Below are 23,711 nucleotides of genomic sequence, written 5' to 3' on the forward strand. Positions count from 1 at the left end.
GAGATGGTCGCAGATGAAAATGTCACACTGCCGGGAGAAGAGGCAGTGGAAGTCGCTGGTCGGAGGAGCATGCCAGCGACCATTCAGGGGCTGAAAACGGGAGCGCGCACTCAGCGATTTATCGCCGGTGCACACTCCCATCACTGGCAATATGGTCGCTCAGCGACCATATTTCCAGCGTTATTTGCAATAATCGCCCCTGTGTGTACGCACCTTATGTGTAAAAAAAAAAATAGAATCAACTGTAATACATTGGGGGAATTAAATTGTTTCTCTCCACAGCTGCCACTAGATGGCGCCAAATGGAGCAATTCAATTGTTGCTGTGATTAGCTGTGGGTAGACATATTTCAGCACAGATTAGCTGTGGGTAGACATATTTCAGCACACGGCTCCATGTGCCTGTAAACAGAAATGTGCGAAAAGAGTCTCTGTGGTTGGGTTTAGCCTTCAAAGTGGCTAAACTCAAAACTTATGGGCGTGATCAGCACAAAAAACATCAAATTATGAGTAATGCCGATCAAAGAATTTGTGTGCGATAAAACATTTGAATTACCCCATTTAATTCAGGCCATGGCAATCAAGGCTAAGGGGCAGATTTATTAATGCACAATATTGGACTAGTTATTAAAGAATATTTTTAAGGGTACAGAAATTGTGTCTTCTGTGCATATTTTCAGTTTGTTCCTATTTTTACAGTTTTGTACAAAATGCAGGAGGTTTCCTGCTCTTCCCGAAGATTGCTGGCTTCATTCAACTGAAGGAAGACAGGGACGCAGCAGGAGAGCCTTGCTTTCTTCAGCTCCTCACAGTGTGTATTATTTAGACTAGGTACATGCATGGGGCAGAAGAGAAACTTTTTTTTGTCCTCATTTAAAGCTTCTTTTCTTTATGCTTCTTTTTTTGGGGGGGTGTCTATTCATCATTACTTAATTCATACAAAAACATGTAATTAATAATGTTTTACCTACTTTTGTAAAAATAAGTGTCAATGCCATTCATCAATTCTGTAATGCAGGAGATACCGCTGATATCCCCTGATTATAATACCCCTCCTGATAATTTCCACAATTCCCATATGAGGAAGAAAATTCATCAATTTCAGAAAAAGTACTTTTTGGGGGGAACTTATGTTTGAAACTGTATGCCATCTAGGTAGGTGCCTATGTGCCAGCTCCCTGTGAAGCCTCCTCCTGGACCCTCAATCAGCACCTCTCTATTATCCAGACAGATTTTGGAATGACTGGGGGATCTGGGGGCGGTGCATGTGTGACAGACAGCTAAGCCCTCTCTGCCAGTGCAGCTGAAGCATGAAAGCAACTGCAGGTAATAAGTCCAACACTTCTCCGCTGAAAGAGCAGGTCAGAAGTGATACTATAGGTGGGTGTGGATCATAGAGTTGACAGTAATTTGGTCACCAGTGTTTAGTTTGACCCCAAAAAGTGACATGTAAAAAGGTTGACACAAGCAAAAGGTAGACGTGAAACATTTTTCACTTTTTTTGTGTCAGTTTGAAGATTTGACCACGTGGGCCCCCCAATTAGTGTATGTGTACCCTCACTTTGCTCACCATGCTTCTGGACAGATACCTTGCACTTTACTGTTACCAATTCTTGTCAACCTTTTCATGTATCAACCAGTACCATGTCAACCTTTTGATTGTGTATACCTATTGTCCATGTCAACCCAACACATGTCTACCCCAGGGCCATCTTATCGTATGGGCTCACTGGGCAGCTTCCCAAGGGCCGTTGATTCTAGGGGCCTTTGAGCAGAGGCATTCTAGGCTGTGCATTTGCTCCAGGCCAGTCCCTCCGGAAGCTTGGGAGGCAGATAGAGGATACTGTCCAATTGCTCTTATTGTAAATGACAGAGTGGCAAGCCAGCATTCCTACCTGCCTCCAGTCTGCAACCAGACAGTGAATGACTGTCAGAATACTGATTGGTGGATGGATATAGTTATCCACCAATCAGTGTGCTTACAGCCATTACTGTATGGATGCACGTGAAGAGAAGGTGCGGGACTACAGGAATGTGATTTATTATTTTAATTTATTATAAGAATGGGTGTGGAGGGGCCCTAGCGCATTGCTTTTGCCCAGGGCCTACAATGCTGCTAAGATAGCACTGGTCTACCCTAATTTCCCTTCGATTATGAGGCATATGAATGCTTCTAAAATTATATTTTATTTCTGATTAATAGGCCCTTTAGTTTTTACAACCAACAAAGGTAACAAAATATTGGACTGAGGTTATGAGAATCTTTAAGGGCACAATTACTAATTTAGGGCACATACACTATTACACTCAGAATGCCTAGACATCATAAGCTCAACTTCCATGTGTGTTGTACATTGCTCTTATGCAATTTCCAGTTGACTAATAATAACCTCCTTGTGTTATATGCCTAGGAATCCATTCAAAACTCCTGACAATTTCGTTTTTCCAGAACTGTTCATAGAAAGATTTGAGTTGACGGTTATAATAGGTCTTTGTGTCTTCATGGAGATGTATTCGTTTTCTGTGTGTTCAAATGAATCTAAACCAAAGTGAAGAAACACAAAATAAAATGATGAAATATTCAGTGCTACACACAGGTAAACCAGATACACGTCCTCACTTCCTTCCCCTGGTTTTCATATTTGCAACAAAATCATACTTGCAATGCCGACTATTAGGCTGCTTCCTCCACCTGATTATAAAAGGCCTCCTGGCCAATACGTGTAGTGAACCGAATTTGGCCCCTTCCCCGCGATGGTCAGGGTTTGCGCATGCATACCTCCCAACATGACCCTCTCCAGGAGGGACACAATGCTCTGTTTCTGGACTTCCCTCTTAATGTATGATTATCATCACCTGTGTTGAAGCAACTTTCTTATCAATTAACCTGTTTAAAACAGGTGATGGCAATCATACATTATGAGGGAAGTCCAGAAACAGAGCATTGTGTCCCTCCTGGAGAGGGTCATGTTGGGAGGTATGCGCATGCTCATGTGCAAACCTCAATCTGACATCAGCATCCGCATCATAGCTTAATTAGCACAGTCTCTGCTCCTGCAGCAGATCTATGGGGACGCCCATGAAACGCTGGGTGTTCCCATGGGTGTTCCCATGGGTGTTCCCATGGGTGCAAGCCCTTGCTGCTGCCCCCCCCCCCCCCACCCCACCCGCACTGCTAGGTGCAAACTGGCTGACGAATAAGCAATTTGCTGCGCCCATTCGCATAAAGTGGCTGCACATGCGCATAAACGTTCAGTAGCAGGCGCCGCATAAACAAGATTTTAATGTTTAATGTAGGTTATAGAGTACTTTCATGGCGGCCATACTAACATGACAGGCAGATGGGGACTTTCAGAATTACAGGTATATTTTATATGTTGTTTTTAATTACATTTTATAATTGTTTTATATAAGCACACAATTAACTCTGGCTAAAAACCAGTGCACGTGAAAGGCACTGCAAAAAACAGACAAAGTTTGTCTGGCTTTTTGCTGTCCACTCAAAACCGAGAGTAGCCCTTTACCCATGGTGCAACCCAGAGCTGGGCTATTCAAAATCCCATTCTGAGCTGGAGGGCTTGAATAAAGAGAATTGCTGCTGCAGATCTGCTGCAGGAGCCGTGTCCAGAGCCAGCCAACTGCTATGTGAATGTGGAGGACCTGGGAAAACGGTTAGTGGTCGCTACAGTGTAATGGGGCCTATACATCTATTGCCCAATTTGTTGATTAACAGATACATAGTAAATGAAGAATCCCAGACTTGCTGATCCAGAAAATGCTTTTGTCCGAATCTGTGAGTTGAGAATTTCCAACATGCTTGAGTTCCCCGTTCTCTACCCAATATGAGAAATTGCCTTGATATCTGCGTGATGAATTGGCTCCATAACAACTACTTCAATTGTGACTGTACAGTGGCAATATATGGACACTGGGCCTGATTCAGACTTGTTTGCTTGGCTGCGAATTAGAAGCCCAAGCTATTATTAAATAACCTTGCATGCGCATGGTACGTAGTGCACATGTGCAGGGTCCCCCTGTGAACGAAGCTAACGATGGATTGCCATGACTGGCTATTCACTAGGTGATTGACAGCCAGTAGCTGTTTGTGGGCGCAGGCAGCGCCCATGGCCATTGAAGCGCTGCATGAGACAAAACTTACTTGGCGGCCAAGAATAGGGGGAAATCCATTAGATGGAGAGTGATTGCAAATGTATTTTACCCTGTTTGCATGGCTGCAAATGCATTGACACATGCACAGGGGGAAACTCTGACAGGGTGGCGTTTACCTGATCGCTGTGTTCAGAAGATTAGCTGCCCAGAGTGACATCTGGTCAGTGGCGGTTTTTACCTATGGGCTGCAGCCCCCCCAGGTAAAATCATCCACTGTCTCTGCCTAAAGTGAAGCCAGATGCAGTCTGTGAGACCGCACTGGCTTTACTGTGGCTAGCAGTGACTACCTATTGGAAGTCTGACCTGCCAGTCACTCAAGGCATCCCATCGGGAGGTGTTCCCTCCCTCCGGGATGCCTCTCTCTGCGCAAATGCGCGGCAGCCCCCAAATTGGGTTCTGCGCATGCGCAGTACCGTGGACCATACTGCGCATGCGCTGGAACCAGGGAACTCGACCAAGCCTCCGGGGGCTGCTGCTAAGTCAGCCCCCAGAGGCTTGGGCCAGTGCATGCACAGTATCTATGAAGTTACTGCACATGCGCTGGCCCTGTGCAGAGGACCGGGGTGTGCAAGCGCGGCTTCCGGGGATGGCGGCAGCGGCCCGGGACAACAGCGGAGGTGGCCAGGGACAACAGTGGTGGCGGAGGGGGGGGGGGGCCGCATTGCTCCGCCACCACATAATTACATATTATGCCGCACACGATGATGACAATTACACATTATGTCGCACACCGTGATGACAATTACACATTATGTCGCACACCATCGCTGCTGCCCTCCCCTACCCCTACCCCCTCTCCCCTCTCCTCAAGGCCACAGCAGAAGCACATAGTCATCATATTTACTTACATAAATTTAGTCATTCCGAACTCCTGGCTGAGCTGGCTCCCGGCCACTAAGCAGCGTCTGGAGTGGGTCTGCTGGCTGCTGCTGTAGCCTTCTGACTATGTCCCTCCGCACTGCAGTGACAGCCTGCGCATAAACGCGCGGGTACCTCCCTCCCCTGTCCCCTGCTTGGCTAATCCGGATCAGAGGAAGGGGGAGGCACTACCCGGCAGTCACTCTATAGCGCACTTACACAGAGCTCCGCCTCCACCGCCGGGTCCACTCTGCTCTGAGTGGTCTCCCCGGCTGAGGCTCCCTCTATGCCCGCCTCCGCTCCATCATTCAGCCACCCAGTTCCCGCCCTGTGCGCCGCTCAGTCACAGCCGCCTGTCACTAAATAGACTCTCTACACATCAATGTCATTGAGTGACAGGCGGCTGTGACTGTGTGAGCGCCGAGCAGGGCACATAATAAGACACTCTCAAGTCACTGCAGCCTTGTAGCCACTGCCCGGCGCCCTCCGCTACAGCTACAGCCTCAGGCAGCCTACAGCCGCCTACTACAGGTCAGCAGAACAGTCCAGGAAGCATTTAAAAAGCGGGGACGAGCCGTGCGGCGCCCCGGGCAGATGCACGGCTCGTCCCCCTGTAAAAACAGCCCTGGCCATGGCTAGTCATAGTGAGTCACGACCGAAGGAACAAAGTTGACAGGGGCTCCAACTGTATGTAAAGCAAGCTGTGTGTGTAAGGATAGACAAACGTGCGCAGATTAGCAGCCAGGAAAATCCGTAAAACTCAGAAATAAGGTTCTCCTTTAAAACCTTCACCACAAATCACCAAAATACAAGATAGAGTTAACAGACTTATCCAGCGCTTGGTAGCGTGATTTTCTGCTGAAATTCCTTCAGCCAATATTCCACATGTAGGGATAAAACACAAAACCTCTTATGGTGTAGTACCACATGCAACACAATTTATTACATAAGAGACAGTTTCCTCAACAAGGAACAATAAAAACATGAATGATAATAGACATGTTGCTGGACAAAGCTGGATATGCGGTGCGGGCTGTCACCACCGGGTGGTGACAGCCCGCACCGCATATCCAGCTTTGTCCAGCAACACAGCAGGAGTTATCCAGAACACATTGTGAACCAGACGGCGTTACAGAGGGAGAAGGAGAGCCGGTATCCTGACCCCGGGGAATTAACACATCATGCCCTTTTGAACTGTACGTCTACAGTTCCTAGTGATCTGGTAATTAACCCCCTATTTGCTGACAAACGGAAGATTTTGGATGAATGTTTGTTTTGGATACATGTCTATTATCATTCATGTTTTTATTGTTCCTTGTTGAGGAAACTGTCTCTTATGTAATAAATTGTGTTGCATGTGGTACTACACCATAAGAGGTTTTGTGTTTTATCCCTACATGTGGAATATTGGCTGAAGGAATTTCAGCAGAAAATCACGCTACCAAGCGCTGGATAAGTCTGTTAACTCTATCTTGTATTTTGGTGATTTGTCCAACTGTATGTAGTTCAATAGATCAGGTGTCCTTTTTTAGATTTGCTTGACCCCAACTCTTCAGCATCAGAGTAGATTTATTATTTAGGTAATATGTGCAACAGGGCGGTACAAAGGATACACCTGTCCTGGGGCCATGAGGTTTTGAGGGGTGTGGTGCCTTATTCTGATTTATAAACTCACCTCAACCTACTGGGGTACAATTAGAAAAAAAAAAAAAAAAAATAGCTAGCTGGCCCCCTTCTCTCCTAGTCCAGGCTGTGCTGCTTAGAATAAATTACATCACACCATCATTACGCATGATGCTGCACATGCGCCTGTGCTGGCCCATTCAATGCTTAGTCCCTACTGCTGCAGCAGCCACCAACTCATTAGACGATGCACTTAAGGCAGAGTTGCCTACCCTCCCGGAATGGCCGGGAGGGTCCCTGAAATCGTTTCCCCCTCCCGGCCCCCGGAAAGGGTGGCAATCCTCCCGCATATCCCCCCAGCTCCCGCGATGTGTCCCTCGGCGGGGGGGTCCGCAGGTAAAATGGCGCGATTGCGGCATTTTTAGCCCCGCCCCCCGCAGTGCAATGCCTGAAATACCGCCATTGCACGGCGGGGGGCGGGGCTAAAATGATGCGACGCTGTAGGCACGCCTCCACAGGGCATCATCTGTGTGGCCACGCCCCCGAACCGACTCTTTTTCCACTCCTGGATATGGCCCCGCCCCCCTGCCTAACAGAGCTGGCTGCCCTCTCCCAGAGAGCTCAAAATTCGGCAAGTATGACTTAAGGTACATACACACTGTGTGATTTTGGCTTACAGTTTTGAGTATATAGTCAAAATCGTATAGAAAGTTATGCAGGCAAGACAATTTTGACTATGTCACTTGTAATGTATTTGGCCATAAACCAAATATTACATCAGAATCAGAATCACTTTATTGGCCATGTATACTCTCGTATACTAGGATTTTTTTGGGGGGATACAGTGCAGCTTCAAGCATGGTACAAGAGGGATAACAGGACATACATACATACATACATTGCATCAGTTGTGCATACAAATTCACATGTTATGATTTGCAAGGTTAGACAGAGCAGCTAGGTGTTTAGGGGCCAGATGCACTAAGCTTCAAAAGTGATAAAATGAAGAGTGATAAACATCCAACCAATCAGCTCCTGCCTGATATTTTTCAAATACAGTCTGTGACATGGCAGGTAGGAGCTGATTGGCTGGCTGTTTATCACTCTCTATTTTATCACTTTTGAAGCTGAAGTGCATCTGGCCCTCAATTTGCAGTATCTTAGAGTCCTTTGTTCAATAGCTAAATAGCTATCGGGAAGAAGCTTTTTGCGGTTCTTGACGACTTGGCAGGGATGGACCTGAAGCATCTACCTGATGGGAAAATATCAAACAAGTTATGGCCAGGGTGGAGTTTGTCCGCCACGATCTTCCCAGCTCGCTTCTTGATCCTTCTTAAGTATTGTTCCCTCACAGGGGGGAGATCCGTAGTCGCATAGCAGCTACATTGGCCCTAAATCTTGTTTGATTGGTCCCCCGCATGTTTGCATGGGGGACCGCTGTTGAAGCTCTGTGCATAGCATATTCTCTTATGCGCATGTGCAGGACTTCTGTGTGGGGGCCTTTGCCGGCCTGCACAGTTGGCGTGATGGGGGCGGTGTGGCGGTGGGCCATGGGAACGCCTAGCATTTGATGGGTGTCCCCATGCAAATGCTTGGAGTTTCCATGCCAATGAGGATGGGATGCAGTGTGCAGGGGGTAGGCCACTGACGTCACATGGTGTCAGCTGCCAGCCCTGTGTCCACTGACTTATATTTGTGAGCCCAGGACACCGACCATTAAATGATTTCTCCTGCTGCGGGCACATGCCAAGGGATGTGTTTTAATAACACAATCCCTCGCATGGTTGTGAGGGGATATGGTGGTGGGGGGGGTATTTTTTTTTGGTGGGGCTGGGCACTCTGGGACTCGGTAAGCTGTGAGCTTCACAGCTTACCGATTCAACCAGAATCAGCCACATTGTCCGCTCTCTACAGACACCCTTCACACTCCAACCTGTTAGGCAGCCATTGTACTCAGACTGGCACTGCCTGGCCGCTCTGCAGTTTGCCCCATGGGCATGGTGGCATGATAAGTGTGACAGTGGGGATACATGCAGGGGAGGGATGTGTGGGTGCAGAGATCAAAGTGTGAAGGGGGTCATCTCTATTACGCTGTGAGTGGTATTTTGCTGCATCAACAAAATATAAAGATTTGCTAACCCTCTCTGTGTGAGTGGGTGATTCTATTGTATGGCGTACAGACACACAAGGAGCTATATTTACTGAAGTGCGGATTTGCAAAAATTAAATTTTGCCTTCTTGCCATAGTTCCCAACATTTATCCTATACAGATCCTGAATACCTGGTGATAGAGGTTTTTTTTTTACCTCTTGGGGCTGTGCGGACCGTGTGGAGCCCCCTGTGAACCCCTGCAGTGATTCATGCCATGGTGGGATGAGAGGTGGCTGTTATTCCTGACAGTGGCCTGTGAGGGGGCTGAACCGCCGACACCGCACCACTGCTGTGGTGCCCCCAGGCTTCTGTGCTCCCTGTCTCTGCTCACCGCCGCAGAGGTGCCCGTGCGGCTGCCGTGGCACCGGGAGGAAATCCTGTCTGCACTGCGCGGTGCTCCTGGGAGTGACCCGATGCGGATGCGGCTTTCTGCCTAGCAAACATTCGTATTTTTGATTAACCTCATTTGAAGTATCGCTTTAACATTGTACATCAATGATGTCTGGCTCTTTGCACCTGATACTCCAGGCCATTAATTCTTCCACCCAGAGATTTCCTGCTAAACTTGGGGATGTGGATATTGCACCTTCAAATACCGTGTCTGTGATTAGCATACTGTCTATGTCCACAAACCTTCTGAATATATCCTGCCAAGTTATCCCGCAATGCACTCATGGGAACGGGAGGCGGAGAGGGGAGAGCCCGCGGACCAACCAGCACACGCTGGAGCGGGGCCCGGGAGCTCCAGGAGGAATGATTTCATGGTGCACCCACTGCAGTGATTAAAATATCGGTACATTCGGTACAAACTGGATTCGGCAAATTCGGTGCAGTTGGAGGGTAGGGGGTAGGGGGGGGGGGATTAGATGGCATAGAGAAATGAGTTCCCCCACTTCTGTATGTCCATTGTCCAGATTAAGCCCTGGGATTGGGTAGGGACATGTTACGGGATCCAAGTGTGCCTGGGTTGGGGATACTGTAGTTTGTACTGCAATTTGTACCTTGATATCTCTTCTTGCTATATATATGCAATGTCTGCCAAATTTATTGACTTATAGTATGTTTGGTTTCTTTTTGGGTTGCTTTGTTACCAAAATAAATAAAAATGACTAAATAAAAAAAAAATATCCCCTCCTAGATGTATGAGGCCACATATGTCCAAAGCCGATACAGAGGGGGTTTTCGAGTACCTAGTAACCCCCACTGCCTGCCAAACGATTGGCCCAACTAAAGGTGTGTACACACGGCAGATACTGCCGTGAGATGCGAGTCCCGACGCGATCAGATCGCATCAGGACTCGCATCTCACGGCATGCCAGAGGGGCACAATTTACACTATATATAGTGCAGATCTGCACTATATAGTGTTGCCTGCCCTCTCTACCTGGCTGCCGATATGCGCTCACACGGGAGCGCGCATCGGCAGCGCATCGGGCTCGGAAGCTCTAAAAAAGCATGCGATTTGCATGCAACTTGGCTTCCGATGTTCCCTATATCAGGAACATCATAAGCCAAATCTAACCGTGTGTACACACTATGAGCATACTGGCTGTGCGACAGCCAGCAGCTTCGTCCTGTCAGAGAGTGACAGGCTGTAGGTAGGGGGAGCTAGAGTGCAGTGTCAGGCCGTGCTCTTTGTGGATGTGAGAGAGCTGGCCAGGGAGGCCGGGGCTGACTCCCAGCTGCTGAGCAGGTACTCTCTACTGATTTTTGAGGAAGCAAGTGGGGGGTGTTTGTGTGTATATGCTGTGTGTGTGTGTGTGTGTGTGTGTGTGTGTGTGTGTGTTTGTATGTATGTATGTATGCTTATTTATTTATTTATTTACAGGTTCTTATATAGCGCAGCAGATTCCGTTGCGCTTTACAATAGTAGACAGTGATAAAACAAACTGGGTAACAACATACAGACTTGGAGGTAGGAGGGCCCTGCTGCAAGCTTACAATCTATAGGGTATGCTTGCATATATGTGTGTGTGTGTGTGTGTGTGTGTTTGTGTGTAAATACTGTGAGTATATATGCTATGTGGGGGTGTGCATGCTGTGTGTATGTTGCTATGTGTGTCTGTGTATACATGCTCCTTATATATGAAAATACTTTATATTCAAATAAACCCTTTTTCTATTAGCACCGGGGCCCTTGGGAGATTGGGACTTTCCTCCTCTCCTAAGTAAAAAAACTCCAATTCTGTGTATACATGCTGAATGTATATCTTTGTTGCATGTGTGTGTATGTATGTATGTATGTATGTATGTATGTATGCCATGTGTGTGTACAAGTTGTGTGTATGTATGCTATGTATGTCTGTGTTTACATGCTGTATGTATCTATGTGTATGTGTGTGAATGTATGCTGTATATATGTGCATTCTGTGTGTATGTATGCTATACTGTATGTGTGTCTGTCTGTGTGTATATTTTGTCTGAGTACATGGTGTGTATTAATGTGTGAATGTATGTTATGTGTGTGCTTTTTGGGTGTATGCATGCTGTGTGTGTATACATACCTCCCAACTGTCACGATTCCGTCGGGACAGTCCCGATTTTCGGGTCCTGTCCCGCTGTCCCACCCGCGGCAGGCATTGTCCCGCTGCGGGGGGGGTGGCAGTTGGGAGACCCCCCAATCTAGTAGAATAGACGCTGTGCGCATGCGCACAGCATCTATTCTCGTATGAAAATGAGGTCGAGGCTAATTAGCATAAGCCGCGTCCTCATTTGCATACGCCCGCCCCCTTTTTGCCGCGCGAGTGTCCCTATTTTCCTCCGGACGGAAGTTGGGAGGTATGGTGTATATGCTGTGAGCATGTATGCTATGTGTGTTTGTGCCTGTAGTGTGTATGTATGCTATGTATGTATTTATGTGTACGTATAGAAGAATGTGTGTATGTTTTTATCAGTGGCGGTTTTCCGCCACTGTAGTGAAGCCAAATGCAGTCTGTGAGACTGCACTGGCTTCACTGTGCTGGCAGTTACTTCCTTTTGGAAGACCAACCTGCTAATCACCAAGGCAGTCCCATTGGGAGCTGTTCCCTACCTCCATGATGCCTCTCTTCGGGCTGTCAAGCGAAATCCGAAGATTGCGCAAGCGCAGTACCTACATCGGTATTGCACATCTGTATTATACAGGGGCTGGGACCATGATTCCTCTTCTATAGGGAGCGCAGGCAGCCAAAATGGCGCCCGGAGCGGCATAGGGGGGCGGGGCAGTGGCGGACCAAGTCCGAACGAAGGGAAGGTCAGGGGGCAGGCAGGTAGGCCTGACCCCCTCCTTTCACACCTGGCGATCCGGCCAGCCAGTCATAGAGAGCAGGGGGGAGCCTAGCCGGGAGGGGTTTAAATAGTCAGGCCAGTGGGGAAGGCAGCATTCAGCACAAGCAGAGCCAGGACACAGACCTCCCCAAGCAGCATCAGCAGCTTAAAGCTGAAGCACAAGGCCTCCTTACCTGCTTTAAGCAACAATGGGGATATCCATCAGCCAGGGACCAGAGCAGGATATTAGCAGTTTGTGTCATCCTGCTTCACAGCTGCGGGGAAAAGGGCCAAAGTGTGGAAGGGGCTTCAGCGACAGAGGCAGCATACAGCCAGCATCCATATGACTCGAGAGGAGAGGCCACAGCCAGAGGAGCAGCAGCATGGGGACACGGCACAGGCAGAGACAGGAGCGAAAATCACCATCAGCAGCTAGCCAAGGAGCGGAGCGGAACAGTGGCAGCCTATATCATCCTGCCTCGCAGCCGCTAGAAAATCGCCTTAACAACATCGTCGCCAGAAGACATGGGGTAACCTATCCACGCCATCTGAGTGAGTACAGCAGCAGAATCCAGCCATTTGCCATACAGCACCCAGGCCTTGTCCCCATAGCCAGCATGAGCACGAGGAGGAAGAGGGGGAGGAGTCCAGCAGGACAAAGGGAGCAGCAACAGCAGTTGAGGAAGTGGGGGAGGATTTCAGCAGCAGCAGCAGCAGCAGCACAGAGGAGCTCGGTCCGGAGGGGCCCCCCCTAGTGGCAGCAACACATCAAAGCGATCAACATTCGCCAGCGCAGAGCAGCTAACACCAAGGCGCAGCAGTAAGGGTCGGCTGCAACCGCACACTTCGTTTAGAAGAGGCAGGAGCAAGATTTTCATGGTGAGCATGTTTATCAGCACGGATGGAAGATGGGAGCACATCACCGCAGTTGTACAAATACCCACAGGGAAGGAGCACATACATCGGCCCAAGAAGGCGTCAGGGCAGGCCATCAGGCCGCAGGGAGCAGGCAAGGACAGCAAAGTACGGGCACCGCTATGATCGGCGTGGCTTCAGCATTCACGTCGTCTCAGCCAGAATCCATTTGCTCACCTCCTTGCGCATTGCTCGGCGCGGGTAACGGGTGGCATGAGAAGAGGTTTCCAGGGTCAACGCAGGAGCAATACTAACGACGCACAGGATCGGTAAGACAAATGTTAATAACCTGAAAAATGTGTAGGATGCCAAGGTAGATGGTATACAGAATTTTAGCAATGCTATTTAGGATGCCATGAGCTCTATATACATTATCCATAAGGTTAGCAAGGCTGTCTAGTAGTTACTGTTTCCCTTGTGGCGCCTTATAAATAAATGATAATAATAATAATAATAATAATAATAATAGTATGCCAGTAGGCATTATTCAGGATATAATACGCCAAGAAGGGAAGGCAATAATTACCCAGAATGTTAGCAATGCTAGGTAGCATTCCAAGGGACGTAGAATGTTTAGCAATGCTAGAAAGTTATGCATTATGAGAACCAGAATGTTGCCGATGCTAGGGGTGATATTGTAGGGGTGCCTAGGACGGGTTGCAAAATGCAGCTATATTAGAAGGCAGGCCCTTTTAGCATAACCCCTGTGGCACCATATAAAGGTAAGATAGTTATAATAATAATAGTATGCCAGTATGCATTATCCAAGAAAAAACAGAGAGTTAGCAAGACTAGGTAGCATGCCAGGGGACGTAGAATGTCTAGCAATGCTGGGAGGTTATGCATTAGAAGAGCCAAATGCTAGCAAAGCTAGGGGTGATAACAAAACAAAACATATGGCCAATCTATATTAAAAGGCTTGGCCTTATCGCCATCACAAGGGGTACAAATTTAGCCACTGTAAAACGAATTTTAAGGACATTGGTTATGGAGTATTGCTCGCAATGAGGTATAATGGACATTTTCAGTCATTCCTGAGAGACTATAGGAATTCCTTTGTTATACGGCCAGAGGGCAGGTTAGTAGTTGCCATGGTTTTCAGGGCAGGAAGTAGTCTAGGGGGAGGGGGGAGGTAGTATCCCTCACCCCCCAGGGTGATAACAGCGACACAGATCCTATGCTGGGTCTGGGAAGAAGGGAGGGAGGGGAGGTTGTGTTTCTCTCACCCTCCCATAGTGATAACAGGCACACAGATGCTAGGCTAGGTCTGGGAGAAGGAGGGGGGGCTGCATTCTCCTCACCCCCCCCCCCCCCCATGGTGATAGCAGCCACACAGCTGGGCAATCTGTATTGCAAATACAGGGCCAGAAGGTATGTATGGTTGGAGAGATCAGTACAAGTAATGTTCTCATGGACATCATGGCATTTCCTAAGTGAGTTGGGAGGCAGGGGGGAGTCGCGGCAGCGCAGCATCCCCTTGTTTGGAGTGGAAGTATTTTTGTTCGGACAGGCAGGGAGGTGGGGGGCTCGGGGAGGCACCAAGGTGCGAGGAGCGAGCAATGGGCTGCACGGGGGCGGTTGTTAAGACGCCTGGGCGGCAACTACATTGGGAGGATAAGGTCCCTTGATTTTAAGGGAACAGTGCGGCACGACCTGGCATGGGCAAAAGTGCGAGGGCCAGAGTTGCGCATTATACGGTCCCAGGTCGGCCGGGCAAGAGGCGCGCAAGGGAGCGCCAGCGGAAGACAAAAATGCTTAAAAGCATTTTAGGGGTGAGCATCGTACATCGCACGGATAGCATTCAGAAGGCACCAGGCTTATACAGGGGAAAAGGGGCAATGCACGCAAAGGCGCCGGGGGGGCTAAACTAAGTGGAAGCGGCAGGGTGGGGGTTTTTCGGCCCCGGGGCAGGTAGAGGGGCCTCAGTGGCGGGAAGAAGCAGTGCGCAAGGCATCGGGACAGGAGGAGCCAGCTGAGGTTTGCAGATTCACCCTCGGTCGGGCCGCACGCCAGGCTCTAGCTGTCGACGGCAGGCCAACCGGCTGCGCGCCAGCCAACGGGTGATCCGCGGGGGGCTGGCTCACAGGTAAGGGGCGTAGCCAAGGGCCTACAGCGTAGGCGGGGGGCACGCCCCGCGGTTTAAGTCAATGAAGGTCATTGACAGGTTTCTTGCCTTGCCCACTGTTCTCTGTCCCTACCCTGCAAAGGTAATTAAGGTGTGGTAAATAAACTGTGGCCAATGATTCAATCCCACGCACTGTCTCTGAGTATGATTTCGGTTGGGGTTGGGAGTGAGGTCACACGGGGACACAGCACACAGCCCTCGCACCCTTAAGGGAGCGCAGGCAGCCAAAATGGCGCCCGGAGCGGCATAGGGGGGCGGGGCAGTGGCGGACCAAGTCCGAACGAAGGGAAGGTCAGGGGGCAGGCAGGTAGGCCTGACCCCCTCCTTTCACACCTGGCGATCCGGCCAGCCAGTCATAGAGAGCAGGGGGGAGCCTAGCCGGGAGGGGTTTAAATAGTCAGGCCAGTGGGGAAGGCAGCATTCAGCACAAGCAGAGCCAGGACACAGACCCCACCCACCCATCCCATCTAGTATTTATAGGGTCCGGGACCCATAAGGGAGCAGGCATTTAAGTTGTGTGGTATGTAATGAGGTGATATGTAATGGTGTGATATGTACTGTATTATTGTATTATTGGGAAAAAAAAAATAATTAAAAAATAATAAAAAATTAAAGAAAAGAAAAAAAAATTAGAAAAAATTTAATAATAATAATAAAAAAAAAAAAAAATTTAAAAAATAAAAAGATTTAAAAAATTTAAGAAAAAAAGTGATAATGATAACAAGGGAATTAACGTGATCATGTACGAATACATTGGTGTTTCAAGGGGAATGTATTGTATTCAAGAAAGTGTTGAGTGGTGGTTGGGTAACCAGCTATAAAGGGAAATGTTTTTAATGTTATGCAATATTGTCACAGTTGAGTGTTGTAAGCATGTCGCAGGGCGGGAAGAAGCAGTGCGCAAGGCATCGGGACAGGAGGAGCCAGCTGAGGTTTGCAGATTCACCCTCGGTCGGGCCGCACGCCAGGCTCTAGCTGTCGACGGCAGGCCAACCGGCTGCGCGCCAGCCAACGGGTGATCCGCGGGGGGCTGGCTCACAGGTAAGGGGCGTAGCCAAGGGCCTACAGCGTAGGCGGGGGGCACGCCCCGCGGTTTAAGTCAATGAAGGTCATTGACAGGTTTCTTGCCTTGCCCACCGTTCTCTGTCCCTACCCTGCAAAGGTAATTAAGGTGTGGTAAATAAACTGTGGCCAATGATTCAATCCCACGCACTGTCTCTGAGTATGATTTCGGTTGGGGTTGGGAGTGAGGTCACACGGGGACACAGCACACAGCCCTCGCACCCTTAAGGCTGCTGTCGAAGCAGCCCATAGAAGCTGGCTGCATGCGCAGTAAAGAGGTTTGTACTGCACATGCAACAGTCCCAGGGCCTGTTCATCACAGCACAGGCACCGGGTATATGCTGTGGGGACCAGGAGGCACAGTGGCTGCGGTGGCAGGGGGGTGCCTGCATTGCGGGACCCCTGTGGCTGCCGTCAGTGGCAGAACCCTCCCCACAAAAGGTATGAGCCACCACTGGATTATATATATATATATATATATATATATATATATATACACTAGTAAGCCCGCTCAAAGCTAATGCTTGTGTCGACCTAATGACCTGTCGCCCATTAGTCATGTCGACATTTGTGCATGTCGCCCTTCAGTCATGTCGACCTTCATGCATGTCAACCTTCAATGCTTGTCGACCTAATGCTTGATGACCTAGTGACCGTATCCCCATTCTACATAGGGTCCAGGTAGTTACAGGATCCCTAATGCTCTTCCTACTAGGTACATCATTAGTTTGTGGTCCTTATTCTGGTTCACTTGCAAAGGCAAATTCCTTATGAAGTGGACAAAACCCATGTGCACTGCAGGTGGGGCAGATGTAACTTGTGCAGAGAGAATTAGATTTGGGTGAGTTATTTTGTTTATGTGCAGGGAAAATACTGACTGCTTTATTTTTACACTACAATATAGATAATAAATCTAGTTCTCTTTGTACACGTTAAATCTGCCCCCCCCCCCTACAGTGCACATGGTTTTGTCCATTTGAGAAGGAATTTACCTTTTCCAGTGAACCAGAATAAGGGCCTATGTGTATATCATGAGTGACCAAATAAAACTGCCCCTTCAACAGTTTTAGTTTAGGTTGAGCACATATATTTGTATTTATTTTCTGAATTTATTTTTGTCTATTTCTATGGACTGTTTTATTTAATTCTTTCTTGTTTCTTCCTTCCTTCCGTTACCATCACTTTGTAATTTTGTGGTTTTTGCTTAGTGCATATATTTTGAGTAACTGAAATAATTTGAGACTATTGTCTTTATCATTTTCATTTGTACAACCATAATCATTTCATAAATCATAAATCATATTTAGAAGAATGTGGGGTGCTGTTATTATACAGGGGGAGCAGCCTGTGGTATTATTTTGATACAGGGGTAGCAGTCCTGTTAATATACAGGGGAGCAGTATGCGGGGTCCTGTTATTATACATGGGGAGCAGTCTGCGGGGTCCTGTTATTATACATGGGGAGCAGCCTGTGGGGTCCTGTTATTATACAGGGGGAGCAGTCTGTGGGGTCCTGTTATTATACAGGGGGAGCAGTCTGTGGGGTCCTGTTATTATACAGGGGGAGCAGCCTGTGGGGTCCTGTTATTATACAGGGGGAGCAGCCTGTGGGGTCCTGTTTTTATACAGGGGGTGCAGTCTGTGGGGTGCTGTTATTATACAGGGGGAGCAGCCTGTGGTGTTATTTTGATAAAGGGGGAGCAGCATGTGTGGTCCTGTTAATGTACAGGGGAGCAGTCTGCGGGGTCCTGTTATTATACATGGGGAGCAGCCTGTGGGGTCCTGTTATTACATTTAAATAAAATCATATTATCACAACAAATGCATGCAGTATGCAAGCCTTGGTTGGATTCTAAGATAGCATAAGCCTCGGTACTAGTTTCCTAGCACGGTGCCCAGATTTCCTACGTACGGTACCGTAGGGAAATCGCATTGCATCGCCAGGGCCATTATAGCGGCATGCGATGCGATTTTTTTAATGTAATTTTTCTTATGCTCATTGTACCCCACTATATCGCATCGCATTTCATCGCATGTCCTGCAAAATCGCATGCAATCGCTTGCGATTTAATAGGATGTGCGATGCCATGAAATTAGCTATACAATAATATGATTGTATGTCCCAAAAATAGGTTTAACGCACCCCCCCACTATCTACGCCAGCTCGAAGTGTATAGAGTGACGGCGGAACGCGTCCTCCGACCTTTTCATTCCCGCACTATCCACGTTGGCGTGGAGTTGATTTTATATAGTGTGGCGAGCGGACGCGGATTACTTTACATGTACTCCTTGTCTGCTTGCCACGCTTCAGGCTCAGTGGCTCGCTGCGCTCGCCACACTATATAAAATAAACTCCACACCGACGTGGATAGAGGGGTAATGAAAAAGTTGGAGGACGCGTTCCGCCACCCCTCGCGGGGCGCGCGGGGCTCGCTATGCTTCGGGGTGCCGTGGATAGTGGGCTATTTTTGGGATATACAATCATATTATTGTATACCTAATGTCATGGCATCGCACACCCTATAAAATCGCATGCGATCGCATGCGATTTTGCGTCAGATGCGATGCGATTCGATGTGATGGCCCGGGGCTGAGAGAGCAGTGAATAAATTATATAGGAAAATCGCATCACACATCGCATGGCCCTAAAATGGCCCATGCGATGAGATTTCCCTACGCCGAATAGCCCACTAAGCAAATTGCTTAGTGGGCGCCGTTCTAGGAAACAAGTACCTAAGCCTCACATTTGTTAAACGTATTTCAAACTTCTCATCATCCATTTAAAAAAGTTTCTGTACCTTCTTCACTTGTTCAGTTAATTGATTATTGTCAGCTGATTTTGCATGTCTTCTTGTATATGTTCATACTCATGATCAGTATCACTGTCTGTGTAGAAGATATACTTACAGTTATTCTCTTAAATGTAACTTAGTATCATAATCAAAGATGTGGGAAGAGCAAAGCCACAAACTTTATATAACAATAAAAGTCTGTCATCTGATTAAAAGAAAAGTACAGAATATACAAGTTCTTGTTCGTATCCGGTAGATGGATCTGCACTGTCTACATCGATCATGTTATGGTCGAACCCATCCATTTAGATGCCTATAGATCGTCAGGAGCGTGGTCGACATGAGTTTTTTACTTTTTTTTGGTGCCGAATGTCACAGGTCAACTTGGTTCATACCTTACTATCCAAGGTTACATAGAGTGAGACTATAATAGTGTGCCAAGCATAGCGAGGCACAGTGCCTGAAGCGAGCACAGCGAGCCATGAAAGGGGACACTGTGCACACATACAGTGTCCACGGGGACCCGTGTCATGCAAAAAAAAAACATGAAAAACTCATGTAGACCAGGTGACCATTGACCACCCGTTGATCAACCAGTGATCCCATTGATCCTGTTGATCTAACAATTGCATCTAACTTTCATTACTGTTGATCTAGATGGGTCGACTATCTGTAGGCGTCTAAGTTGACGGGTTTGACTAAGGGTGGTCAACAATAATATGGTCGATCAAGACAGCGTTGATCCGCTATACCATAACCGTTTTTGTTTATAGGGATTAGTAATCCTTTTAGTTAGATGCATGAGTCAGGGGACAGTCCAGCAGCAGCGCACAGGTGCACTGTTCCATGCTGCAGCACAGGTCAAGTGGTGCCAGTCAGGAGATATCCTGTCCGCTATTGTAGCTGATTATCAGGACTCTAACTAAAGGCCCCCATACACTATGCGATTTGGGCACGATTTTGCCCGATGCGCGGCCCCGTGCGCATCGAATCGGAGTCGGCAGGTTGGACGGGCTGCACATAAGATTTTCTAAATCTTATGTGCTGCTCGGAGCCATGCGGGGACTGCAGCTGGCAGGGGGACCTACCAGAGCCGGGCATCAGGAGGGAGGGGGGGGGGGCGGCGCAGAGTACCAGGGAGCCGGGCAGGAAAAGACGCTGGCAGCAGCGGGACTCGGGAGCAGAACACTTAGAAAAAATAAAAGCCCATACATACGCATAGGAAGCCATTGATTGGCTGAGACCTCTCTCAGCCAATCGCTAATTGGCTGAGAGAGGTCTCAGTCAATCAATGGCTTCCTATGCGTTTGTATGGGCTTTTATTTTTTTTAAGTGTTCTGCTCCCGAGTCCCGCTGCTGCCCGGCAGCGTCTTCTCCTGCCCGGCTCCCTGGTACTCTGCGCCGCCCCCCTGCTCCCGCTGACGGCAGTGGCTTCTTGCACGGCTCCCTGCACCCCAGCCCGGCCAGCTAAGTGCTCAGGGACCCGCCGCCCGCCCCACTGATGAGGATCCCCGGCGCCCCCCTGCCCCTCACCGCCGCCCCCTGCTCCTCACCACCCGCAGCTCCCCGTTACATGTGGTAAATCGCAAGCGATTTATCACATGTAAATTTGGCTTATCAAGTGACAAATTGTATGTGAGCCTCTCGGGGAGCTGCCGGGCGGCTCACAGGAGAATTGGGTCCGACTTGTCCTAAGGACAAGTCGGCCTAATGTATGGGGGCCTTAAGGGGCAGATTTATTAAGCTTGGAGAAGAGATAAACTGGAGATAAAACAGAGAAAAGGTAAAAGGAGATAAAGCACCAGCCAATCAACTCCCAACTGTCTTTTTCAAACACAGCTGATTAGCTGGTGCTTTATCTCTTCTCCAAGCTTAAAAAATCTTCCCCTCTGTATCTATGCAGGTGTGCTGCAGAGCTTCGTTTGGAAGAATAGCGGTCATATCTGTATCCCACTGTGAACCACGTGGGTGCTTCTATACATGCAGGTGCTCCTTCAGGGCTTGGAGTCCGGAGGCTGGTGCCTCCAATGCCTCTGGGAGTTACACCCCTGTGCAGGGCGCACTTTACAATGAATCACATTATACTGCATAAATCAGGAAAAATGTATTGGCTTTATCTTAAACTGGATGTCTCAAAATATCAGAGGCTTTAATTGCTTCTATCTAGGGAGAGGCCCGCTGTACAATACATTTGCAAATTCCATATTGATGATGATGATGATTATTATTATCTTGTACTAAGTGTGATGGACCAGCAACAAATGCACCTCTTAACATGATTATCTGTGCCCTGCTTCCATCCCTAGATAGTACACAAGGTGCAAAATTTGCCCCTAAATGTAGAGAAACACATTGAGGAGGTATATATCAAATGTATGCCTGCACATGTACAGTAAAATAAAGGGCATTACGCACACAGATGTGGGACTTATGTCAACATACACTGAGACTGTTGTGGCCTAGGGCATGGTGGACTAGGCCACCATGGGCATTAGCCTAGGGCATGGTGGGGCATTAGGCCAAACATCACTTAAACAAGAGGCATAATAGTCACTAATCTCATTCACCCGTATGCAGGGCCGGATTAAGGTCTGTGGGGGTCCTGGACAACATAATTGTGGGGCCCCCCTCTCATCTCCCCCTTCTCTCATCTCAATCCCCCCCAGCATGGCATCTATCCCCCAGCACTGCTGCAATGCTTCCCACGCTGAGATGGATGGGCAGTGGCGGGGTTCCAAGTGACGGGGTCCATCCGCCGCAGGGACCCCACCACTGCCCATCCAGGGACCCACGCTAAGGTGGATGGGCAGTGGCAGGGTCCCTGCGGCGGATGGGAACTAGTTCCCTTCCGCCACAGGTACAGTACCACTGCCCATCCAGAGACCCCGCCACTGCTGACTGCCCAGCTGCCGCAGGGACCTCCTGCCCACCCCACGCTGCCCGGACCCTAAGGAAGCGCTGTCCGGACCCCGCTGCCTGCCACCCACCCACCACCCACCTGGAGTGTGGGGGCGGCTGATGTGCGGGGGCCCGGGGCGGCCGCCCCTAGTCGCCCCTTGGTGGATCTGCAACTGCCCGTATGACTTCTCTTTCTTCTAACCAGGTTGTGTTTCCAATGTTAAGCACTGGTTTCCAACAGCAAACATAACTTTGTAAAAATATATAGACCAAACTTTTTAAGATATAAAATTAGAATGAGTGGAAATAGACCAGATGGATCATTAGTTATTCTCACCAGCGCTGGCATTTGCTCTACATCCACTTCTGTTTTGACTCAGCAGGAACTTCTATTTAAAGATTTCCTGTTTTAGTTAAATGCTTACAGAACACAACACTAATACTTTATGTTACCCCCCCCCCCCCCCCCTGTGGAGTCTGTGTTTTTGGTAACTAGTCATCTTTTATCTATCATTTTAAAGAATGTGCTACATAAATGATATCTAGAACCTGATTGGTTGTTATGAGTAACATCTCTGCCTATCCACTTCTCCTGTTAGACAATTTAAGTTAGGGAACACAAACTAACCTTCATCTTTAACTAAGATCTTTTTTGGTGTTGGAGTGTACTCATTACTCTTCTGCAATTTATATGTCTCACCAATTGTTTTACTTCCATCCGAAGAGCGCCTGCGGGGAATGGCAGGGCCACAAAAGATGTCTTCTGATTTCTGCATCAGGAGAGAGAATACAAATTTTTCTCAGTCATTAACAGTGGGAATTAAGACAAAACAGAGACAGTTGTATTGAAACACTGGTTAAATATAGGTGCATAGATATGGAAATGTAAGTGTCGGGATAAATTAAGAATTTCTGCTAATTGTTTTGTGTCTTATGTTTATTTAAAATGGAGTGCATCACTGAGCAGACTCCATGCTGCTATGCCTTCAGGGAAGCACCAAGGCTATTTATAAGCATGTAGCCATCTTGAGACTATGGGGGAAATTTACTAAAGTAAATTTGTAAAAAATAGGTGTATTTGTATCCAGAAATACACTTATTTTTGACATTTACTATCCCGAAAATACGGCAATTCGTAGTCGTATTGATGTGCTATCAATACGACTATGAATTGCCGTATTTTCGGGATAGTAAATGTCAAAAATAAGTGTATTTCTGGATACAAATACACCTATTTTTTACAAATTTCCTTTAGTAAATTTCCCCGTGTGGCATCTGCCTAGGGTCCTACAGGTCCAAAGGGCTCCATTATGATATCCTGGTCCTTCAAAACGTTCCCAGAGGAGCATTGTGGGACTACTGACACATAGACCTACATACTGTACACTCCCAAAGTTTCTTTCTCTGGTATCCTCCACTGTATGTGGGCAGTCAGTTTACTTTATGTGACACAAGTATTAAGCCTACTTCCAAAAGACCTAGAGTCTGATTCAGATTTGTATGCAATGCCGATGTTTATGTAACAGAGCACTTATCAGTAGACTGTACATGTGCCAAGGTACTCTATCCATGAAGTGTGCATTCAGTGTAAAAAAAACTGTGCTAAGGATTTTTTCAACACCAATTTAACATAGTAACATAGTAGTTGAGGTGTTAAACCTTTTTTTGCAGATCTAACTAAGGTGTATGGCCTAGCTGTGACACCCCCCTGTAATATAATCTACCTATTGTAGCTTTGGGCTAAATACTGATTATGGGTTGTACCCCTGGATGTTTTTTTTTCCAGTAAATGTTGTCCAACCTTATTTAAATGTATTTAATGTGTCTGCTCATACTACCCCCTCCGGAAGGGAGTTCCATACTCTTACTGCC

The 23,711-nt window shown here is 47.9% G+C and overlaps 1 protein-coding gene and 1 long non-coding RNA gene across 3 annotated transcripts in view; one reads left to right on the plus strand and one right to left on the minus strand.

The window, feature by feature from the left end:
• The first annotated feature begins 697 nt into the window (after positions 1 to 697).
• LOC146060333 (uncharacterized) overlaps positions 698 to 23,711 on the plus strand; it is a 28,948-nt gene continuing 5,934 nt past the window's right edge. The window contains exon 1 of the long non-coding RNA XR_014470413.1: positions 698 to 810. This is a non-coding gene — a long non-coding RNA (uncharacterized LOC146060333). The remainder of the gene's footprint in view (positions 811 to 23,711) is intronic.
• THEMIS2 (thymocyte selection associated family member 2) overlaps positions 2,228 to 23,711 on the minus strand; it is a 57,501-nt gene continuing 36,017 nt past the window's right edge. Inside the window, exons 5-7 of one of the 2 annotated variants that reach the window (XM_083173425.1) lie at positions 22,540 to 22,609; positions 18,948 to 19,035; positions 2,228 to 2,538 (exon numbers count right to left, since the gene is read on the minus strand). In XM_083173425.1, coding sequence (XP_083029551.1) covers positions 18,965 to 19,035; positions 22,540 to 22,609 — 141 coding nt within the window. In that variant the 3' untranslated portion in view covers positions 2,228 to 2,538; positions 18,948 to 18,964. Of the gene's footprint in view, positions 2,539 to 18,947; positions 19,036 to 22,467; positions 22,610 to 23,711 lie in introns of both variants that reach the window. The other variant, XM_083173424.1, reaches the window with a different exon arrangement.

Source organism: Crinia signifera, chromosome 2 (assembly GCF_055691185.1).
Source record: "Crinia signifera chromosome 2, ASM5569118v1, whole genome shotgun sequence".
In the NCBI taxonomy this organism is placed as follows: Eukaryota; Metazoa; Chordata; class Amphibia; order Anura; family Myobatrachidae; genus Crinia; species Crinia signifera.